The following is a 20,277-nucleotide window of genomic DNA, read 5'->3' as shown; positions in this document are numbered from 1 at the left end:
TGATACTTCTTTCCTGCTGCTTTGTAACTTTATGGAAATCAGACAAGTTTTGAAGCATTACCAACACTTTCAGGCTTAACTATGCATTTTCTGCAGCTGTTTAGAACAGCTAAATCTCCTTGTGGTTCTTGCAGGTGCTCAGTTTCCAATTTCATAAGGAGGGATGCAAAGAGCACATGCAAACAGCTGCCAAGTTTCCATCTGCAGCATAATTCCTACTGTGTGCTCTAAGGGAGAACTATTGTGTTTCTTGTCCATCCTATTTTTTTTTCCCCAGAAGAAGCTAACTTCAGCCTTGTACATCACTTCTTGACCTATGCTAATAGAGGGGGCAGGCAATATCCACATACAGACAAGTTTGTCTATTCCTGTTTCAATACTTGCTCTTGTCTGTACATCACTATTCTTGTGCTAATCATAGCAGTTTCCTGTTCAGCCATGGGTGGCAATCCCTATGCCACCCACAAGGTACTAAAACAAAAAAATAGGGAAGTTTGAGCAGTGTCCCTGTTAACCTTGGGCTGGTGTGGTGTGTACCACACAACACTGCTGGGTGGTGAAGTTTGGTTTGGTTTTTTACAAGGCCAAGCTGGTGTTAAAAATGTTCCTTTTATCACTGCAGTGCTGTCAGTTCAGTGAGACAATGAGAGTTGTTCCTGTCATAGACCAACATCTGAGTAAACTTGGATCTCATTGAACACATGATGTTTCCTTAGGGCAGGAGCAGGAATCCCAATTTTTCTCCCTTGCTCTAACAGCTCCAGCTGAACATAGGTAACTCTGATCATTCCGATGATAACTGTGCTCAGTCTAGTGTAAGGCAGTTACCGTTCTGAGGTTTTTCCCTATTCATTCTTTTGACAAATAATTTTTGTAAGAACAATGAAAAGCTAAGAAACAGAAAGTGCCCTAAATCTGAAATGTTTGGCAAACCGCTGTTTTATTACCTAACTATAAATGCACGCACGAACACAATCTAATAAACAATTTAAATGTTTATTTGAAAAATGTTAACAGTACAAACTGGCATGAGCAGACTGGGCCTACTCAGCAATAGCAAGCCAGTATTTCTGTAGAATTTAATGGAATTTTCATTTTTCTTTTGGGACTTCATAGAGTACTGCTGTCACAGATACAAAAAAGCAAACTGGTTACAACTGCTAACAATTTTTATGAGTGGAAGGGACCATAAAAATGTAAAGTGCTTGAAATAGAAATCTGCCGTTCAAATTTTTGTTTTGCATATATAAAATGTCAGATCTTTTAAGTAACACAAATGTTTGGTAGTGGTATCTTCCTTGCAAGACACACTTAACCCTATGAGACCTGGAACTAGGTGGAGCAGCTTTGCTTAGGCTTGCAGGCACAGCTGATGTTTGCAATATTCCCTCATATTTATTTTAAGAATGCTATCTCTGGACTTAAGGACACCCTGAATTTCATCATCTTGTTAGTCAGGACAGCTGACTTGGTTTATGGGCATGAAGGCAGCCAGCATCCTGTCTGAGGTGTGGAAAAGTGACTTCACAGAAGTTAAAACCAGTGGTAGCCCTCAGGGTGGAAAGCTGCTCTATATTGAAACTTCTGAAAAGGCAGCTGTTCTACTTAGAAGCTTCTGAAAAGGCTGCTTGTTTATGGAGAGGCACAAGGAAGTCAGCTTTGGGCCTTGGCCTGAGTGGCCTTTTATCAATTAATCAACTGACTTAGTTTTCTTAGTAGGAAAAAAAACAAGGTATTAAGATCAGGTGCCAAGTATCAGATCAACTAAAAGTATGTTTTTAAAAACCAGTAACTCCAAAGTAAATACAGTATTAAGTACATGCTTTCTCATCTAAATTATTTTTCCTGTCTGAAAGGTCTGAAGGCAGGCTGATGGTAGTCACAGGTACAAAGCTGACTTGATCCAGGAGAAGGATGCCTCTGAAAGGTAAGGTTACCTTGCATTAGAAAACAATACACAAAACGAATCTGTGTTCTAAAAATTGGTCTTATTCTTAAACTCCCCAAACGCAGTTTAAATCAATGCATCAACTAAGTATTACCCTCATAATATCTCTTATATGAAGTTGCAATGAAAAATGCTTCCAAAGTGTACTGGCTGTGGTTTCTGAGGGCTCTCCTTGCCCAGTTTCTACATCTGAAATGTCAGAAGTGTAGGTTCTAGCTGCTCAGTTTCATAGTAGCCTAAAACTGTCAGGGCCTACAGCTGATTCTCCAGGACTCGGCAACAGCCTCCAGTTTCATCAGTGTAATAAAGAATGGCATTAAAGATTTGGGATGAGGTCCCAGCTCACATCTGCAACTGTCATTCACCAGGTGAGATGTTCTGGTCATTCTTAATGGTTTACAATCCTGAGTTAAACCTTTACCATTCTTTAGAGGACCATTTACACAGGTAGCAAGAAAATAAGTGGTTTAGAGGTTGTTTTTTGGTGGTTTGTTTTTTTTTTTTTTATGGAAGAGGCGGTTCAATTTCTTTATACATTCTAATAAGGCATGAACAAGCCCCATGTTCCTCAACTGGAAGAGAAATTACTGCAAGCTGGTTCGTCTGCTCCATACTGATCTCTGCTATGGACATGTTATCATCCACTTTGCTGAACAGTTTGTTGGGATTAGAATTTTCTTCCTAGTTCCACTTAGTTCAGTTTCATACGTGGCAGTGTTAAGCTGCTTACTGGCAGTGATAAGCTGCTTACTGCTGGGAAAGTACAAAGTGTTTCTCCACTCCTCCTGCTCTAACCAGGGGAGCTCTCCCCTCTGACAGCACGCTGTGTGAAATGCCAGGGGAAGCACTGCCTATTTTGTCACTGCAGCTTCCATCCTTCCTGATCTTCCAACCCTCTGTTTTCCTGGTTTGTCAGAAGGACCCAGAACACCTGTACCCCTGAGTGGATACATAAATTAACTGCATGCAGGGTTGTTCAGAGGCACAGCTGATCAGCTGCATTTGAAGACAGCAGCTGTGCCTGGGGCTGATGAAACACACTGCACTGTCAGTCGCTTCTCAAAGAAGTTCCAAGGGACAGCTCTTCCAGAGCTGACTTAGGTTGCTTTAAAGTGCATGTGCTTGCCCATTCCAGCACTAAATCTACACTGATTTATGACCTGCAGTTACTAATTCATCTTTCTGCCCCTTGCTCTGAGACCTTGCTTTCCCAAAAAATGTGTTGCTGGTAACACATGGAAAGCATACAGCCCTTGCAGGCAATCAGCTTTATTTGTGGCCTCTTGCCACCTATGCCAGCACCAGTCACTATAGCTTGGAAGCTGCCTACAGAGGTTGGTCCCCCTTGGAGAACTCCCCTGCAGATTTGTGAAGCCAAATTTGAGGCCTTTCAGAACTACTGTAAAACTCCAACACAGTAGGAGTATGAAAAGACTGGGAGATGTTGGAATTGTTTAGACCTAGTTTCTATCCTCCTTTCTTGGAACTATGTTAATAGCATATCACAATGTAGTCCTTAAAAAACTTGATAAAAAATTGGCAGTATGACAGCTCAGCTAAACACATTTCCAATAAAATACTTTCCCATGTCTCTCTGATATGCCTATGTGTCAGAAATGCACTTGGAATGGAAAGTTACCAGTAGCTTTCGTCATTGAATTCTTGCCACAATATCCTACAGAATGGGCCTGATCTTGGAAGATTCTTTAGTCAACATTTTGCCTTCACTGAAGCAAAAAAATAATTACAAAAATTACTTACTTATTTTCACAGGAAGGCAGAATCAACTTTAAGACTTTGATAATAAGAGCTGCTCCAACAACTCCAACAACAACAACTTCTATGAAACTAAACAAGATAGGTAGAGACTGAAACCAGAATCTGCATAACCCTTTTCTCAAGTCTTCCACCCACTGGCACATCACCTACAAAATGGTAAAAATACAAAGATTACAAAACAAAGCAACTGCTGGGTTTTGGGGGTTTTTTAACTACCAGTAAATCATGTTACATGGTGATGATTTTACTTAAACATACATAAAAGCATGATGAAATTGACTGGTGGCTCAGATACCTTTATTGTTCAAAGTCTGAAACAGGTGAAGGTTTAGTTCTGTGTTCATTAAAGGCCCCTTTGGAAAATAAAGGACACTTGAACAGAGTAGACAGTGGGTTGTAACTGTGTTTTGGCTACAGAGGAGGCCATGAAACCCATCCTTGTCTAAGCTGGAACTGAACTTCTCCAGCTGTTACTGTGTTTCCTACAGCAGGTGAGACCAGTGGTCCGTTTCTCAGAGGGGTAAGCACTTGAGCAGAGTCAGGAGAAAATGGCAGAATTTAAAGCTAAGCAGTATTTGAAATTGTCATAAATGCTTAGCTTGGTATAATGTAAATGTCACCATTGACTATCGTGAAGTATCTGTGTGGTCAGAACATGGCAGGATTTAAAAGCCCAGTGGATTCCTACTGGACTTGTCACTGCTGAATGGTAATTTAGGAGCAGACATTTTTTGGTTTATTTGGGGTTTATCTGCAAAACTCCACTGGACTTAGTGGTTGTCTGTCTTTAAATAATTGTATTTATATACTAATAATTATACTAATCATTAAAACAAGCCAACAAACAACAAAAGCACCTTGTAAGAAGATGGCGGTTCTATCCTAAGAGGGGTCTCTGGTAACTTGCCAGGTAATGTCTCTTCATCCACTGTAGTTTCTACTTGCTGGATGAGGTACTGACTGGTAGTCTGCAGTGGATCTTGAATATCTGAAGAAGAAGAGCTAGATTTAGGGGAGAGTTTGCTTTTTGTATGACTCACTCTGAAAGAAAATAAAGACAGGCAATGTTTCTCTACAGAGGGTATACTTCTCACACATTTACAGCAAGAAGACTTTTTGTTTGACTTGAGCAGTGAACTGGAAAAGAAGCAGAAAGAGTGTTACAGTGGAGCCTTTAGCTATGCCCTTAGCTGTACATTTCAGCTGTCATCAGATTAAATGCTGATGGACTAGATTAAAATATTCTACTCCAATTAAACCCTTGACAGTTTTTGATTAAACAAAACAGAAATAAAATGAAGGCATCAAGTAACTTCTTTTGCTTTTAAGTTATTCAAGTTTAATAACAGAAAACTGGTCTGTTGTTTGGAATTGACCCAGACAGGTATTTCCTCTACAGTTTTCTCTTTCATTCTCAGGAAAAAGGAGGAGCTGTAGAGAAACTTCCATCGCAGATCTGAGAGAGAAATTTATTGCTGTCAGATGTCTGGACTGCAGACTGCCAAGAATCAAGTACTTCAAAGGAGAACAGATTTGAAAACAAACAAATAAAATACCTAATATGAAAAGTTGAATTTAGGTGTTTAAAAAAATTAACCAAGACATATAAAATAAAACCTGTCCCTGTTAATGAAAAATCTTTCACTATGTAAAACAAGGGATAAATGATGCTCTCTTACCCTGTAAAGCAGTACACTGAATATGGATGAAAATACTACTTAACAGCTGAGAGATACCTTTTCCTGAGAGGTTGGGCAGTGTAAATAATACGTCGTTGTCCCTTGGCATGGAGTACAGCATGCTCTCTTTCAAAGGGACAGTGTAGTTGGAATGTCTAAGTACTCTCAGGTCCTTTACTAAAATATCTATTTCTGTTACTTCTTCCTGCTGAACCTGCAAAAGATACAAACATGGTATTATTGAGTTAAAAGCAAGACTGAAGCAGCCTGGCAGATGACACCAGTACATCCCAGAAAACTCCAGGCCACTAAGATGTACACATAAGGCTGTTACAACATGAATTGGTATATTCTTTGTTCTCACATATCACACTTCTGTAGACCATACCACATCAGAAAATATGCTGAACAGACTGAGTCTGTCCCTGCAAAAGCACATGGTAGTCAATCCATGGGCTTTAACCAAGTCTTACATAGTACATCACTATCCTCTTGCAGGAAGGCATTTTAAGGCATGGAAAACTCAGATATGTAGTAAAAGCACTTGTAAACAAAGAAATTCTTGCTAAGGCAAGACTGAAATTTCTGCTTTTGCAGGAACACTGCTTGTTTTCAACTGAAAAGCCAAGTGTCACAGCATTTGACAGTGTTGTGTTTGAAACCCTTGTCTCCAACCAAGAGACATGCACATGACAGATGGAGCAGGCACTGGATATGTATGGCACTGGCTGGATGCTTGCACTCTAGAAAGTTGCTGCCAATGGCTCAATATCCAAATGGAGATCAGTGACAAGGGGTGTCCTCAGGGATGGGTATTTGCACTGCTCCTGTTTAACAACTTTGCTGGCACTATTGACAGTGAGACTGAGTACACCCTCAGCAAGTTTGTTGATGACACCCTATGGTCAACCTGCTGAAGGGAAGAGATACCATCCTGAAGCAGCTGAACAGGCTTGAGAGGTAAATCCCCTCACCAAGTTCAGCAAGGCCAAGTGCATAGTGCTGTACCTGGGTTGGGGCAGTTCCAAGCACAAGTACAGGCTGGGCAGTGAATGGATAAAGAGCAGCCTTAGATAAAAAGACTTGGCAGTGTTGGTGGATGAAAAGCTCAACATGACCTAGGAATGTGCACTCAGGTTCCAGAAAGCAAACTCTGTCCTGGGGCTGCAGCAAAAGCAGTGTGGCTAGAAGGCTGAGGGAGGTGAGTCTGCTCCTCTACTGTGCTTATGTGAGACTGCTTTTGACTTAAAGGAACAATCAAGGAAACAACATTAGCTTTCTAGTTGTTTTTACTAGGTCCCTATGAGAATCTGAAATGCATTGTGATGCCTAGTTTGAGGCCTGAAATACAATGCCATTGTTGTGTAACAACTGAATCAAACCATGATTCTTAGGCTATTATCAGTGGGATAAAGACCTCATTGGAAATGCTACAGACCTCTCAGTGGGAATTTTCACTAACAGACTAAGATTCTGACATGATACAGATCCCTGTAAAAACTTCTATATGCTGACCATGCAATTAATCAAGGATCAATGGTATTGCAATCATTATCATTAAAAAAAAGAAGAAGGCAACAGAACCATAAGCAAGCTTCAAAAAAGCCTGGCCACATGTAAGATGCAGATGTGCAGAAACAGAAATATGACACAGAAATAAGCCAGTTGCTGGCTTCAGCAGCTGGATCTTTTCTACAGAATCCCCTTCTGTTAGTAAATCAACTACATCTTAGAAGTGATTTTGAGAACTTAGTTCTGTACATTTCAACCTCAGCTAGAATTACAACCCCTCACATTGACTGCTATTTGTGCAAATACAGTTAGAAATCAGAGGGGTGGAGGTGCTTGTGCATCTCAAAATCCATGTTCATTATCAAGATTCAAATTATCTTACATGCAAAGTCTTCTAAGACTAAGCTCTCAGGTGTAGTGGGCTTTCACAATAAGCCCACTTGCCATAAGAGTTTTCTGCTGCAAGCTGTTCCCCATGCTACCTGCTTGAAACCTTTAGTTAGCTTGGAATAAACAATGGGGAAAACCTCATGACACAGAATGAGTCCATGATCCTTTTTTTAATTTTGTACATTATTTTATAAATCAACTCTTGCTTGTGGGTCTGGCTTTGCCTGCACAAGTTCACTTATTCAAAGTGCATGTGATATAGTTAATTATTAAAATATGAAAAGAAGCATTAAAACTTGAAGTTTCCTCATGAGACACCCCCACTATTACGCTGCCAATGCTGCTGTTGTCTCCCTCCGTACTATGTTAGTTAACATTAAGTATATTCTTTGTGTTCTAATCACCAGCCAGATACATGTAAGTCCCTGGGAACTACTTGTCTCTCCTAAATTAAAAACAAGCAGAATGTTGTAGCAGGGCTTTTTTTTACCTGTTTTCCATCAATTTCTGTCACTTCTTCTTGAATGACAATCAGCTGCAAATCAGAAGTGGATGCTAAAGGCCACTCATGAACCATGATTCGAACACTGATGGTTCCCAGGTGCTGCTGATCCGGTAAGTTATCCAAGCTTCTGTTCTCCACTGTTAATGCACAATGTCATCATTTTCAAAGAGAAACCACCTCAACCAGAAAGCAGCACCAAGCCATAGAGAAAACAGGTGCAACTCTGACACAGATGCCTTTGCACATGCAGCACCTGAATAGAGAAGTCAGAGTACCACTAGCATCAAGCCATCAATGCCAGAACAACAGTACAGAACATCTTAACACTTCCAGTAACCACTTTTACAACCAGTAGTAATGTGGGCAACAGCAAAAACAGGTGCCATGATTTTTTTACCAGTATATCACCAAATCAGAGCAGGTCTGTAACACAGCAGAGCTGTACAGTCCCCTGACTCAGGAAGCCTGCAAGCAAAGTCACATCTGCCTTTGAGGTTTGCATTTGAGCACTCTAAGCAGAGCTCTTTGGCTTGGTTATTGCTGCATTCTTATATCAGTTGTCCAAAGGAGTTCATAAGAGTAATGCCACAGCCTAGCCAGCCACCTGTGTAAACATCTTCATTTGCACAACATTCCCCTTCCTCTGAATACAGAAACAAATATGGTCTTTTCCAGGCACACTGCATCTCCAGCTCAAGATGAGTGCCAGTTCCCTCCTACATATTTTTCTGTCCCCCTGTCTGTTTCCATATGTGACTGATGATACCTCAACCTCTCTTCCTACCCAAAAGCTTTCAGCTATTTCAACAGCTTAATATTCTACAAGTACACACGGAACTGCCTTTCTACCCTGGCTGTTTCTGTACACTCTTACTATCCTCCCAATTACCACAGATCTGCTTCAGGTGAGGGCATGCTAGAACTGAAGTCCTGGAGAAGCACAAGAGTGGAGGTGAGGGATCTCTCCAGTATGCAGATACCAAGGGACATGAACTGAAACGAGACCATTCCTGCTGTTAAGCTACTGGTGCTGTGTGTGTGACACCTGGAGTGCTGAGCCTGTCAGGTAATGTGGGATAAGGCTCAACTTGGGTCTCAGTCACACACTAACCACTCAGAGTGTCCACTACCATGCTGTGATCCCTGTCCTCATAAAGCTATTTTTATTATTGAAAATATAGAGAAATACTTTCTGGCATAATTTAGTAATGTCTTCCATTGCCAAAATAAGTTGGAAGGAAAGTAACCTACAGGTGTGAGCCAGGGCACTAACCTGGTTGCTGAATGTTTTCTGACTTGGAGCAGCAAGCATGCACTAAAGGCCCAAAGCCTCTAACATGCCAAGCAGCTGAAGCTCCCTGTGTTCCCAGCTTTTACCATGTGTCAGGCTGTTCAACCACCACTACATTCACAGGAACAACACATACACTTCCAAAACTGACTTTTGGAGGAAGTTCAATGGGGATGTAGGTGCCAAGAATGATATGACAACTATGTTAAGAGTACGTGGTCTCCAATATTCAAAAGCATGATTATTAAGGTCAAGTTTTGTTTTTATATACACTCAGGAGTATTTCCCCCTCTATGAATAAGTATCTTGATAGTTCTTTAGCATTTTACAAACACTACCTGAATCTGTTGTCAATAATTTAGTAAGTAAATAGTATAAACATTACATTACAGGTAACAGAGAGTGGTACTGCGTTGGGGACTCAGACCCAAATATGGAGATAAAGAGTGTCAGGTTTCTAGCTCCCAGGTAAAAAGCAGTATTTTCCTCACTGTTTCAGATTCAAAACTAGTCATTGCAAGCACTATGACTACAGAAGAGTGCTCAGGAGCTCTCAGAATTACTCAAAAAAATCATATCTATTTTTCTGGAGTGAGTTATTTTGCAAGTAAATGACATTTTACCATGGTTTTGTACCAGAAAAGGAGAATTTGATTACTGCTTTCCCTCTCCAGGAAGGAAATACTGTCAAATTAATAACTGATCATGCTTGGGAAAGAAGGGTTCAAGCAACAAGGTCACAACTCAGAGAAGCAATTTGTAAAAGTGTTACTATTCTGTAAGTCCCTGATGAGGATAACCTCAGATACCAACCTAGAGACTAACTGCATCACATGCAGTAGAAGATTGTTCTCAATACAACAGAAGCCTAAATCAAATAAACCTAATGGTCCTTCTTTAATTAGTTATACAGTATGCTCTGTGGATCTCAAAAATGATCACACAGTACTTTCTGTTTTTTCACCAAAAAATGTAGCATTGAATCAGTGGAAAAACAGCAGGTTCAAGACAATTTGAAGTCATTAACTACTGCAGTCATTAAAGTACAATATTTGTGCTATAATATCCTATCCAGCAGAAACTTGTTTGTCCAACAGATACAGAAGTGATATCTTTAAAATATCATCCTAACAACAATTCATACTTCTGTTATTGAATCTCCTTCTGGATATAGGCCAACTAACCTAGGGACACAGCCATTAGCAGGGTGGGGTTGCATCCTTCTGTTTACATTGTCTAGCTTGTAGTGCAAAACATTCTTTTAAAAGATGGGCAGAGTCTGGATTTCAGATTAGACCATTTACACACAAGCCTGTTAATGTGACTTGAGATTAAGGCAGTAAGATTTTTTTGATCCATTTTAATACAAAAATTGTCCTACCTTGGGAAATGTTTTGCTTCCACAATGCTCTGGTTTACAAAATACAGAACACATAGCCATTGTAAGCTTTGGTTACTAGACAACAGGGAAGCCAAATACCCCAGAGGCGGGAGGAAAATAAAATTAAAAAAAAAAGGAAAAGAGAATACTCACATATAATTGTTTGACATGTTACGTGGGCAACCCCACTTTTCATAGGAAAGTCATTTAGATATACTTGTCCATTAACATAGGTGATGTTAAAAAGAACCTGAAAGAAAGACAGCCAGAATGAGTGTACATTTCCTGCCCCTGTGCTGCAATTCTGCTCTCAGAGGAACACGCTCCCTACTCACTGATGTCAGAATAAAGGATATACTTGCAGCTGCTGCAGACTTTGCTTCACTGCATATTAATTCACTGAATAAATAGAAAAACTGGACAAACCTGTACTTTGTGAAGTTCTCCACTGGTGCTCAGCATCGTAACACCAACTCTAATTGCTTCCTGAAAAAAAAAACCAGAAGAGCTGTAAGTCTGAGAAAATGTATGAGCCACTGGAGGCAACTTTCTTGTACTGTCCAAGCAGAATGACTTCATACTAATCCCAGAGCGCATTCCCAGGCTTTCCATCCAACAGGTAGAAGGAAAAGGAATATGCCTTCTTGTTTCATGTAAGGATTACTCTGGTTCTTTCACCCTTCTTTTTAATAAAGAGGCCTGATGGAAAAGAACGACATCTGCATCCCCCTATGTATAGTTTGTGGTTTTTTGTAATAAAGATAGAATAATAATAATAATCACTTGTTTCACAAGGATATAATGAAATTCTCTTACATTAGCTGAAAAATAATAAACCACAAAAGGTAAAAATCAGATTCTCTGTAAATGTTTTTTTTAAGCACTCCAGTTAGTCTTCAAAGTGAAGCTAGTCTAAACTAAAGAACATTGAGTTCTGTCAGCAGAACTTCTGTTTCTTTGGTTGTGATTCCCAAATAATGCCACAGGGGACATCTCAAACTCACAGAAAATGGGGATTTGCTTCTTTCTTTCAAACCCTAATTGCTGCAATTTATTGAATCACTCATTCTGTCCTCTCATTTCTCCCTTGTAATTTCAGGGGCTGCTTTGCAAATGAGACCTTAAATCTCCCAGGTCTGTCCCTGAAAAAAACTACATACAAAAATCAAATCTTGCTTGCACATAGCCAAAAGTAATGATTGCCAGACTGCCTTCCTCAGACACCTCTTCAAAAATAATGTTAAGCTCCATATTCGGCCTGTGGGAGCCTTAAATCATGATAACTTCAGTTCATTAATACCTGGACATGGCACTTAGTGCTATGGTCTAGTTAGCTGGGTAGTGGTCAGTCAAAGGCTGGATTTGACCTCAGAAGTCTTTCCAAACCTAAATGATTTGGTGATTCTGCGGATCCATTTTCCTCTCAAAAATATCTCCATACCTTCAGCATCTTTAGCTCTGTAGTTGAGTCATTGTTTCACAACCAACAGTTAAAAAGTGAGTCATGTCTCAATAAAAAGTTGAACATGCTCAGCATTTAAAATAAATAAAAATGTAAGTACGTAAAAAGACTTCTCATTTAGTATTTTTACACAACACTAGATTTTCAGCCAGAAAATACGTGAAATATACAATACCTAACATAATACAGCCCCAGTTCAGAAAAAGAAAACTCTGAAGCGTGACTATAATGCCAAAAAATCACTGTAGCAGTGGGTTTCATATGTTAATGAGCATACTCAAGTGGCCAGAACTGTAAAAACTGAAAAACAACTTCCAAGTCCAATTCAGCTGGAATCTGGCATCATGAGAAGAATGCTTTCAAACCTAGCACAGATAACCTTTTGGTTCTAAGTGACTTGGAAATACTTCAGACCCATTTGGCCTATCAGTAAGAAAACTCTGTCCACCGAGACCAAAGAGAAATCTCTTCCTCAATGCCCTTTCTATGAAACAGGTTTTTATATTGACTTTTCTTCAAAACTTAAATCCTAACTATTCAAAGCAAATTTAAATTACCAAATTAGTCAGAGAAGTGAACTCTGTAACTGAAAATATAAACTGGATTAACAGTATAAACGTAGGATATATTCTATCCTGTCTTCCTGTAATTTCCTCAAACCACTTATTTCTTTCTCATATTTTAAGAATTCTGTATATTAACAATAAAATAAAAATTCACCAAACTTTTAGATATTTTAGGTCTTAGCATTCAGAACTGTAAGTCTTTTACACTCTCAAAATATTTAACAGATGACTAAAACTTTCGTCCTAGGTTCTTCTGTTTTCTGGGAATGCAAAGGACACAAAAAAAGGATTTTCCAGGCAGTCTTAATAATCCTTCATTTTTTAAGCCACAAATTACATCTGAGGTTTTTTTACACATAAAGTATTTCACAATCTTTTTTCAACATCTACAAAGAGACTTACTGAGATTACAAGAAAAAGGAAATGACTGATGAAAAATAGGAAAATCCCCGCCTTTTTTTTTTTAAATCAAATTTTTTACTTGAAAGTGAAGGGCATGAAGGAAGCTAGATATGCTCAACAATTGACTGATAAATGTACAAAGTTAGCTATACATACAATGATTAATTTCCTTCAAAACAGCTGTCAACTCTGTTGGCACAGTATCCACAAGCACTGTTATGAATTCTGGAACATACTTAAAACTTAAACATGTAACGTGTTCTTCAAGTGCAAGAAATGAAATATTTCAGTGGATCACTTCTGTGCTGTCAAAGGCTCAAAAATCAGATTGTAACACAGTTTAACCACTTGCTGCCTCTGCCACTGAAAGAGAGAGTGTAGATCTCTCCTGCACATCATCCTTCCATCTCAACCCATCCCAAGTCAGTGAGGTAATTTAGCTCATTAAATTGGCACAAAAACTTTCCCTTTTTTGTCAGGCCATTTTTCTGTTAGTTGAAGAATCAAGGAAGAACTGGACAAGCACAAGAGATCCAAGAACACAGCAGGGAAGAATGAGCTGGGCTCCTTGTTCTGATGCACACAGCTTGTCGGACTGCCTCTGCTGCGTGATCTGTCTGTCCTTGCAGCATCTCCTTGGGAGACATCTGTCTTCACCACCATCTCAGGTGATGCTGATGCATCTCCTTAATGGTACAGGTTCATAAAGCTCCTCAGTAACTCAGAGCAATGCTCAGCTTTCCCCTACAGCAGCTGCATCATGATCCTTGCAATTTTGTGTTCACATACAACAGAGAACTCATACTGTTGGGACTCATGCTATTCCTGGGACTAGTGTGTTCACATCAAGATCCAAAAAATTCTACTGATATCTTCCCAGATTCTGTACATCCATTCTACTCAGTTGTCATATGCTCTCATTTTGCAATTTATGAACAGGTTGTTCATTACTCTTCTTATCTTCCCACAGAAAACAGCAGTGTTCCAGCTCAGTCTTAACCCTTCCTTGAAGGTGGGTTTCACACTGCTGTCTTCCCATGGCTTCCTGCTGGTGTCTCCTGCAGTGCCACACTTAATACTCAATGGGTCCTGCTGTGGCCAATCATCCTGACCCTACAAATACCCCATCTAACAAAATCTACAGGATGGCAAAAACAAGATGCATGCCAACTGCCATGAAAAGCTGGGCAGGAGTGCTGGGGAAAGGAAGCAGCAGCTCACAGGAGAGCAGAGTACCATCCCAGCTAACCCAATTTCACCCACAGCAGAGAAGAAGTGATGCATAGCACTGCCCCTGTTATCACAGGTCTGACTGGTACCCCTTCAATATCTGCATGTTGATAAGTGCTCAAGAGCCATACATTGTTTATGCCTCTTAAAGGGGAGGGAAACAGATGTGGCAGGTCAACAGCTCTTGTACCAGTCTTTCAGGATGAAATGCCTGATCTGACAAGCCACACTTGCTAGAAAGTGCTCTAGTGATAATTCAAATCCCCATCTTTCCAGTCCTAAGGCTGAAGGCACACACTTAACAGAACATCCTTTAATTTCAACATAGGAATTTTTTTTGTTACCATAATAAAATTCACAGCCTGAGGGTGGAGGGGAAGAAAGTGTTTTATAGTGCTTTGTAGATATGTCTTGTGGTTATGACTTCAGTACTAAGAAAGGTACCCTTATTTTGTAAAAGCACAGTAAGCAGTGTGCAGTAACAAAGCCACTGAGAGGAGAACACAGGAAATCTGCAGTAGTCCATACTGTTGCACTGTCAATTTTTGGAGAAGCCTCAACTATGAGTGTAAAACTTTGTTGTATAACTTATAATACACTTTTCAGCATTAACAATATCATGCAAGTTTCAGACAGGCCTGTAATTTAAAATGTTCTGAATTCACTGGGATATTTGAAAAAGCAGTGCTTTGACAGAGCTAGAATGGAAGGACAGCCCCAAGAAGCAATTCAAGTCCCTAAGAATTGGGGTGTGCTTTCAGCTTACCATTGACCCACTTTCATACTTTGCAGCCCCTTGTCCCCTCCTGTGATGGTAAATGCCTTCACACGAAACTCCAACCTGCACTAAAAATGGCCCTCATCATTCTTAATGCTCTTATTGGATGTAAATGTCTCTCCTGAGTTTTTCTATGATTTCTTATCTCTGATTTAGTACTCCAGCAGTGGTATTTACAGTGGTAATGGCCACAGAACCTGCAAAGAGGACAGCATCCCTACCACAAATGTAAGTCATTGTGTTCTAGAACAGCTAGGTAGCAGTACTAACGGTGTGATGGCACAGGTTACAGTGAACTAGTGAATTTTTGTGAGCTTGGATCAGCAGAGGTAAGCAGGTAGTGATCATTTTCTATTAATTTTCTCTTTCACTGTGGGCTGCAACAGAATCCAGGACTGTTAACTGGGGCATTATAATCACAGTAGCAGCAGAGCAAAAAGGGGGAAAGATGTCAGCAAAGAATATAAAGCATCAGGCATAAGTTAAAAGGGAATATTCATTAATTCTCAAAGACTAACACCACACAAATCTACAGAGAACATTTCACCTAATATTGCTTTTTTAAAAAAAGGTGCAAAAGAAAAAGACGCTGATGGGTCCAATCACACAGGAACTTCAAACAGATCTGATTAAAGAATAATGGAAAAACTTTATCCACAGGCAGTGAATACCTGATGGGGTGCACTATACAATTTCTCACAGTACAGGGTAACTGTTGAGTCCTACACAGCTGCATCAGTCACACAAACCCCATCAAGATTCTGCTGCTAGCAGCTGGCCACTAGAAGCACAGCTGTTCTCTACTGAGGCTCTCCAAACAAGGCTCTTTCTGCTCCAAGGCCTGTGGAAGCCAAGTGGGCAGCCCTAGGAACAGATGGCACAATGCCTTACAAGATGGCCAGCTGTACAGAGACTTGAAAGGCAGACAATCCCCTCACAGCCATTACACAGGCACTGCTGATATCCTGTTTGCAACTGAAAAATGTCAGGTTGCCAAACAGGTAAAAAATAGACAAAAGTAGTAACCTGTTTCTAAATTTGAGAAGAGATTATGGGAAAAGAAGTGTCTGAATAGACAAATAAAACTACAGCACAAACTCATACCACTTGAATCCTGGCACTCATATGGACAACTGACTCCACATAGTGTAACTATATATTGCAATCCAGGGTTCTATGATCCATGCTTCACATAATTCTTGCATAAGAATTGAAACAGAACTACCTTGTAGAGTCTTAACTGCAATCAGGCATAATTGAATTGAGAAATAACCATGGTAAAAGCTTGACATGACATGATAGAATTTCACAAGTTTGCAGGACAATAATTTGTCCTTCACATTTCAGAAAATTTTTGTACAAAATTTTCTCCATTAAGATTTGGCATTATTAAACTGCATGACAGTATTTAGGGTAAGATCACTACATCCAGTATTTTCTTAACTAGCTAAATCTAAACTCTTTCTTAAGACAATAATCTAACATGATGTTTTTGCTTTACTTTGCTTTTCTGAACAAGCACACTTACTTTCATTCCTTCCTTGTTTTACAATTACTCTTATTATAACATGATTTATCCTTCCCTTTCCCCTATGTGTGTTACTAGAATTAATTGCCTTTGTATCCTTCCTATTAAGACAACCTATACTATGATATTTTATCATGAGTTTTAGAGGTGAGTACTCAGTCTCATATCACAGAGACACAACTGCATAATACTGCTTTAACTTAATCAAATATACATTAGAAGATGATGTCAGCTCTTTTAGGCCTAAAATTCACATGTGCCGGACTGCTAATAGAGAAACTGGCATAAAGCAATGGAAGAAACATTCCGGCACATTGCTATTAACAAGTTTCTTCTTTGATTAAAATACATTGTACTCACTGCATCAAATGGTTGATGTAGTGAAGATTATTTCCTGCTGTTGTGAAACAACCCATCCACACAGAGGTTTCTTGCAGGCAACAAATAATATAAAAGCATTTTTTTTCCAGGCAACTGAACTAAACTAAAAAGAAAAAAAAAGTATGGTAGGCAAGTATGTTATTTAGAAAGAACTCTGCTAGCCTCAATTATCAAGAGGTAAACAGAATAAGCAAATAACATGGTGTTAGTACTGCTTTCAGCCAGTTCCTAGCAGCACATTAAAAAAATACTCTAAGGCACAAAACCTTATGCCTGACCTTGCACCAGAAACATTACTTTAACATGAAAGTCAGTTGTCTTATTGCATCAGTCCCTTTAAACTTTTTAAAATAAAAAAAAAAGCCCAAAACAACCACAACAACAAACCCACAATTTTGTCTAAAATCAATCAGTTTTTAGTCCAGTTTTGCATATCCAAATTTTATGAGGAGAAATAAAAACCATAACAGACATACTAATGTTAAAAAAAGTCCAGATTTCAAAACAGCTTTTTTAAGAAATTACAAGTATTGCACAACAGTTGAGGAGTTCACATTCCAGAGCTGAACAAAAGCATTTCAGCCTTACAAAATGCTATTCCAGTATATCAAGGTTTTTCCTCAGTCCTTCCGCTAATTTTTTTGTAACACTACCATCAGCAAGGAGGTAAACTTTAACACCAGCTTTAAACCCAACACGGAAGAGTTAACAGCATGTGAAGCTGTTAGTAGAGTGCAGCCAGCAGGCTCACAGAGTTGTAAAGCACAGCTGTAGTGTCCAACCAAAGCAAAGCTGACCATGTTCATGCTGCCTGCTCCCAACCAGTCTGCAGTCCCTAGCAATCCTGAGGAAACAACATAGTTTTTCTGACCCTGTAGCCCACTGTCACTGAGCTAGGAGCTTCTGAAGGCAACTTGACAGCATGGCATTCCCACTCTGCCTATTCCCACTGCCTAGGCACTTCTGTTCCTAACAGGAACACCTCTGTGTCAAAAAACATTGATTCTTCTACTCAAAACTTTCTCCAGACACACTGTTCCTTTTGCATCAAACTGGTCCTGTATGTACAAAACTAAATATGCAGGAGAAAACACAAGTTTTTATTTTGCTAAGTTCAACATATAAAAAGAAAAAACCACTAAAGTAAAAAGTTTTATGTCCCTTTTACTGCATATACTTAGGCCACCAGACTCATATAAAACTAAAAAAGTGCAGACCCTTCCAAATTAGCAAATCATGAGCTCACAAGACCACCTGAGCAGTACAGCACAAATGGACAAACTCAACCCCACAAACAGCACCGCTGTGCCCATAAGGCACTACAGTTCCTAAGTCAAGCCCTACTCACACTCCAAAACACACCTGTTCTGTCCCTGACCCCAAGCTGCCTTACGTGGCACTGCCCCGGCACCCCTGTGCCCTGCTCACTCTTTCACATCCGAAGACAGCAGACACAAATGTGCCTCTGTGTCCTTTAAAACTGCCAGCAGTGACAACTTTAATGCCACCAAGCTGTAGTTTCAGTGTGGAAGTGTGACAGTTTCAGGGTAGAAGGTGTGCAAGAGCCCAAGTCTGCATTACATTGTCACTTCACGAGGCTTTTGGCAAATTCAAGCTGCACTCCCTTTCTCAGAGGGATAAGCAAAGTATCCAAATACTGAACTCCCTCTGCTCTCTTTAGCACACCTCACTTCAGGCATTTAGGCACTTTTTTAGGTGTCTGAAGATCCAGATCCCCATTTTGAAATCAGAGCTAAGGAGGTCTCTCTTCAAAAATTCATAAAGAGAAGCAGAAACCAGGAAGTAAGGCCAGGAATGAATCCTGCTTCGCAACACAGGATGTGCCAGAGCAGGGCCTCTGCCAGGCTTTCTTGGAAATGTTTTACTTAAATTACACTACTAAATAAATAACTCTGGAGGGAAAAAAGACATAATAAATTTGGTCAGGTAACAGTAACTTCACATTGGCTAGACAAGTTGACTACAAACCCCTCACAACTCTTCCCTCTGTGATCTTACACTTTGGGTTCACAATTATAACCATTTTAGATGACGTATCTGATCATGACTCAAGCTCAGGAAGAAGTACCCAGCTTTTCTGTAATTCTAGAGGTCAGAGCTCACCTCGTGCTGTAGCAAATCTTTTCATTCCCACTGGAAAGTTCTCTTAAGTAATACCCAAAACATTCCTTCCACTCTTTTAAAAAGCCACCAAATTTAAAGCTGATGTCACCAAGATATAGCACAGATATTGGGATAGAAACACAGACAACATAATGCCCTGTGTATTTATAGATATACACAAATACATCAAAACCATTTTCTTGCTTCGAATCACGAGCAGGCTAGACTCAAGTGTAGACCTAATGCAGTGCGTACTTGTACGGCACTGAACCATGGAGATGTAGGCGGACAAGCCTGAAAATACAACATAAACACATCCGTATCGCACAGAAGTAACTACCGTCCCCCTCAGACCTGTCAGATACGGCACACGGAATACGGAAAAACAGCAAAGGGAGAGGGGAAACCCTGTCTGCCCGCGGCAGGCTCCGGCTCACCCCTGAGAGGGAACGGGGCACCGGCAAGGGCGGGGCAGGAGCTGGAGCAGGGAGTGGGACAGTGGCAGGGCAGGGAGAGGGAAGGTGGCAGGGCAGGGCAGGGAGAGGGACAGGGAAGGTGGCAGGGCAGGGCAGGGAGAGGGACAGGGAAGGTGGCAGGGCAGGGCAGGGACAGGGAAGGTGGCAGGGCAGGGCAGGGAGAGGGACAGGGAAGGTGGCAGGGCAGGGCAGGGACAGGGACAGGGAAGGTGGCAGGGCAGGGCAGGGACAGGGACAGGGAAGGTGGCAGTGGCAGGGCAGGGAGAGGGACAGGGAAGGTGGCAGGGCAGGGACAGGGAAGGTGGCAGGGCAGGGCAGGGACAGGGAAGGTGGCAGGGCAGGGCAGGGAGAGGGACAGGGAAGGTGGCAGGGCAGGGCTGAGCCGGCGGTACCTGTCCCAGCGGCGCGGCCGGGCCCAGCAGAGCGGCGGCCAGAGGCGGCAGCAGCAGCGACAGCGGCAGCAGCAGCAGCTCCCGACGAGCCAGCGCCGCCTCCATCTTGCGACCCGGGAATTAAAAGCAAGTGAAACATCAACAGGCGGGGCCGGGAGGAAGCGGAGGAGGCGGCGGGAGGGGGCCGGCCCTGCCCCGGCCCTGCCCCTGCCCCTGTCCCTGTCCCTGTCCCTGGCCGGGCAGCGCCGCCGCCGGGCGGTCCCGTTCGGCCTTGCGGAATGAGGCGCGAATACGGAGCTTTGCTACAGGAGCCCGTCACGCTAAGCAGGCGAGTGCAGCCTTTGCAAGCACTAGGAGAAGTCCCCGTGTGGACAGTGTGAATAACTGAGCTGTCGGTGGTGAGGCTGCCGTGAGGCGCCTGCTGTTGTCAGCCGCTCTGCCTGGAGGGGTCGT

General features: G+C 41.2%; 1 protein-coding gene across 1 annotated transcript; it reads right to left on the bottom strand.

Moving 5' to 3' along the window:
- Positions 1–977: 977 nt before the first annotated feature.
- On the bottom strand, positions 978–19,964 carry GINM1 (glycosylated integral membrane protein 1). The gene is made up of 8 exons (XM_021540632.4): positions 19,825–19,964; positions 10,912–10,971; positions 10,639–10,735; positions 7,799–7,950; positions 5,464–5,620; positions 4,585–4,715; positions 3,710–3,873; positions 978–1,920 (listed from the first exon to the last, which is right to left on the bottom strand). Exons 1-8 carry the CDS (start codon positions 19,927–19,929, stop codon positions 1,812–1,814), a joined length of 975 nt encoding a protein of 324 aa, XP_021396307.2. The 5' UTR covers positions 19,930–19,964; the 3' UTR covers positions 978–1,811.
- Positions 19,965–20,277: the final 313 nt, after the last annotated feature.

The sequence above is a fragment of the Lonchura striata genome, chromosome 3, assembly GCF_050655825.1.
Source record: "Lonchura striata isolate lonStrDom1 chromosome 3, ASM5065582v1, whole genome shotgun sequence".
Taxonomy (NCBI): Eukaryota; Metazoa; Chordata; class Aves; order Passeriformes; family Estrildidae; genus Lonchura; species Lonchura striata.
This window is presented reverse-complemented; position numbering and strand designations above follow the sequence as displayed.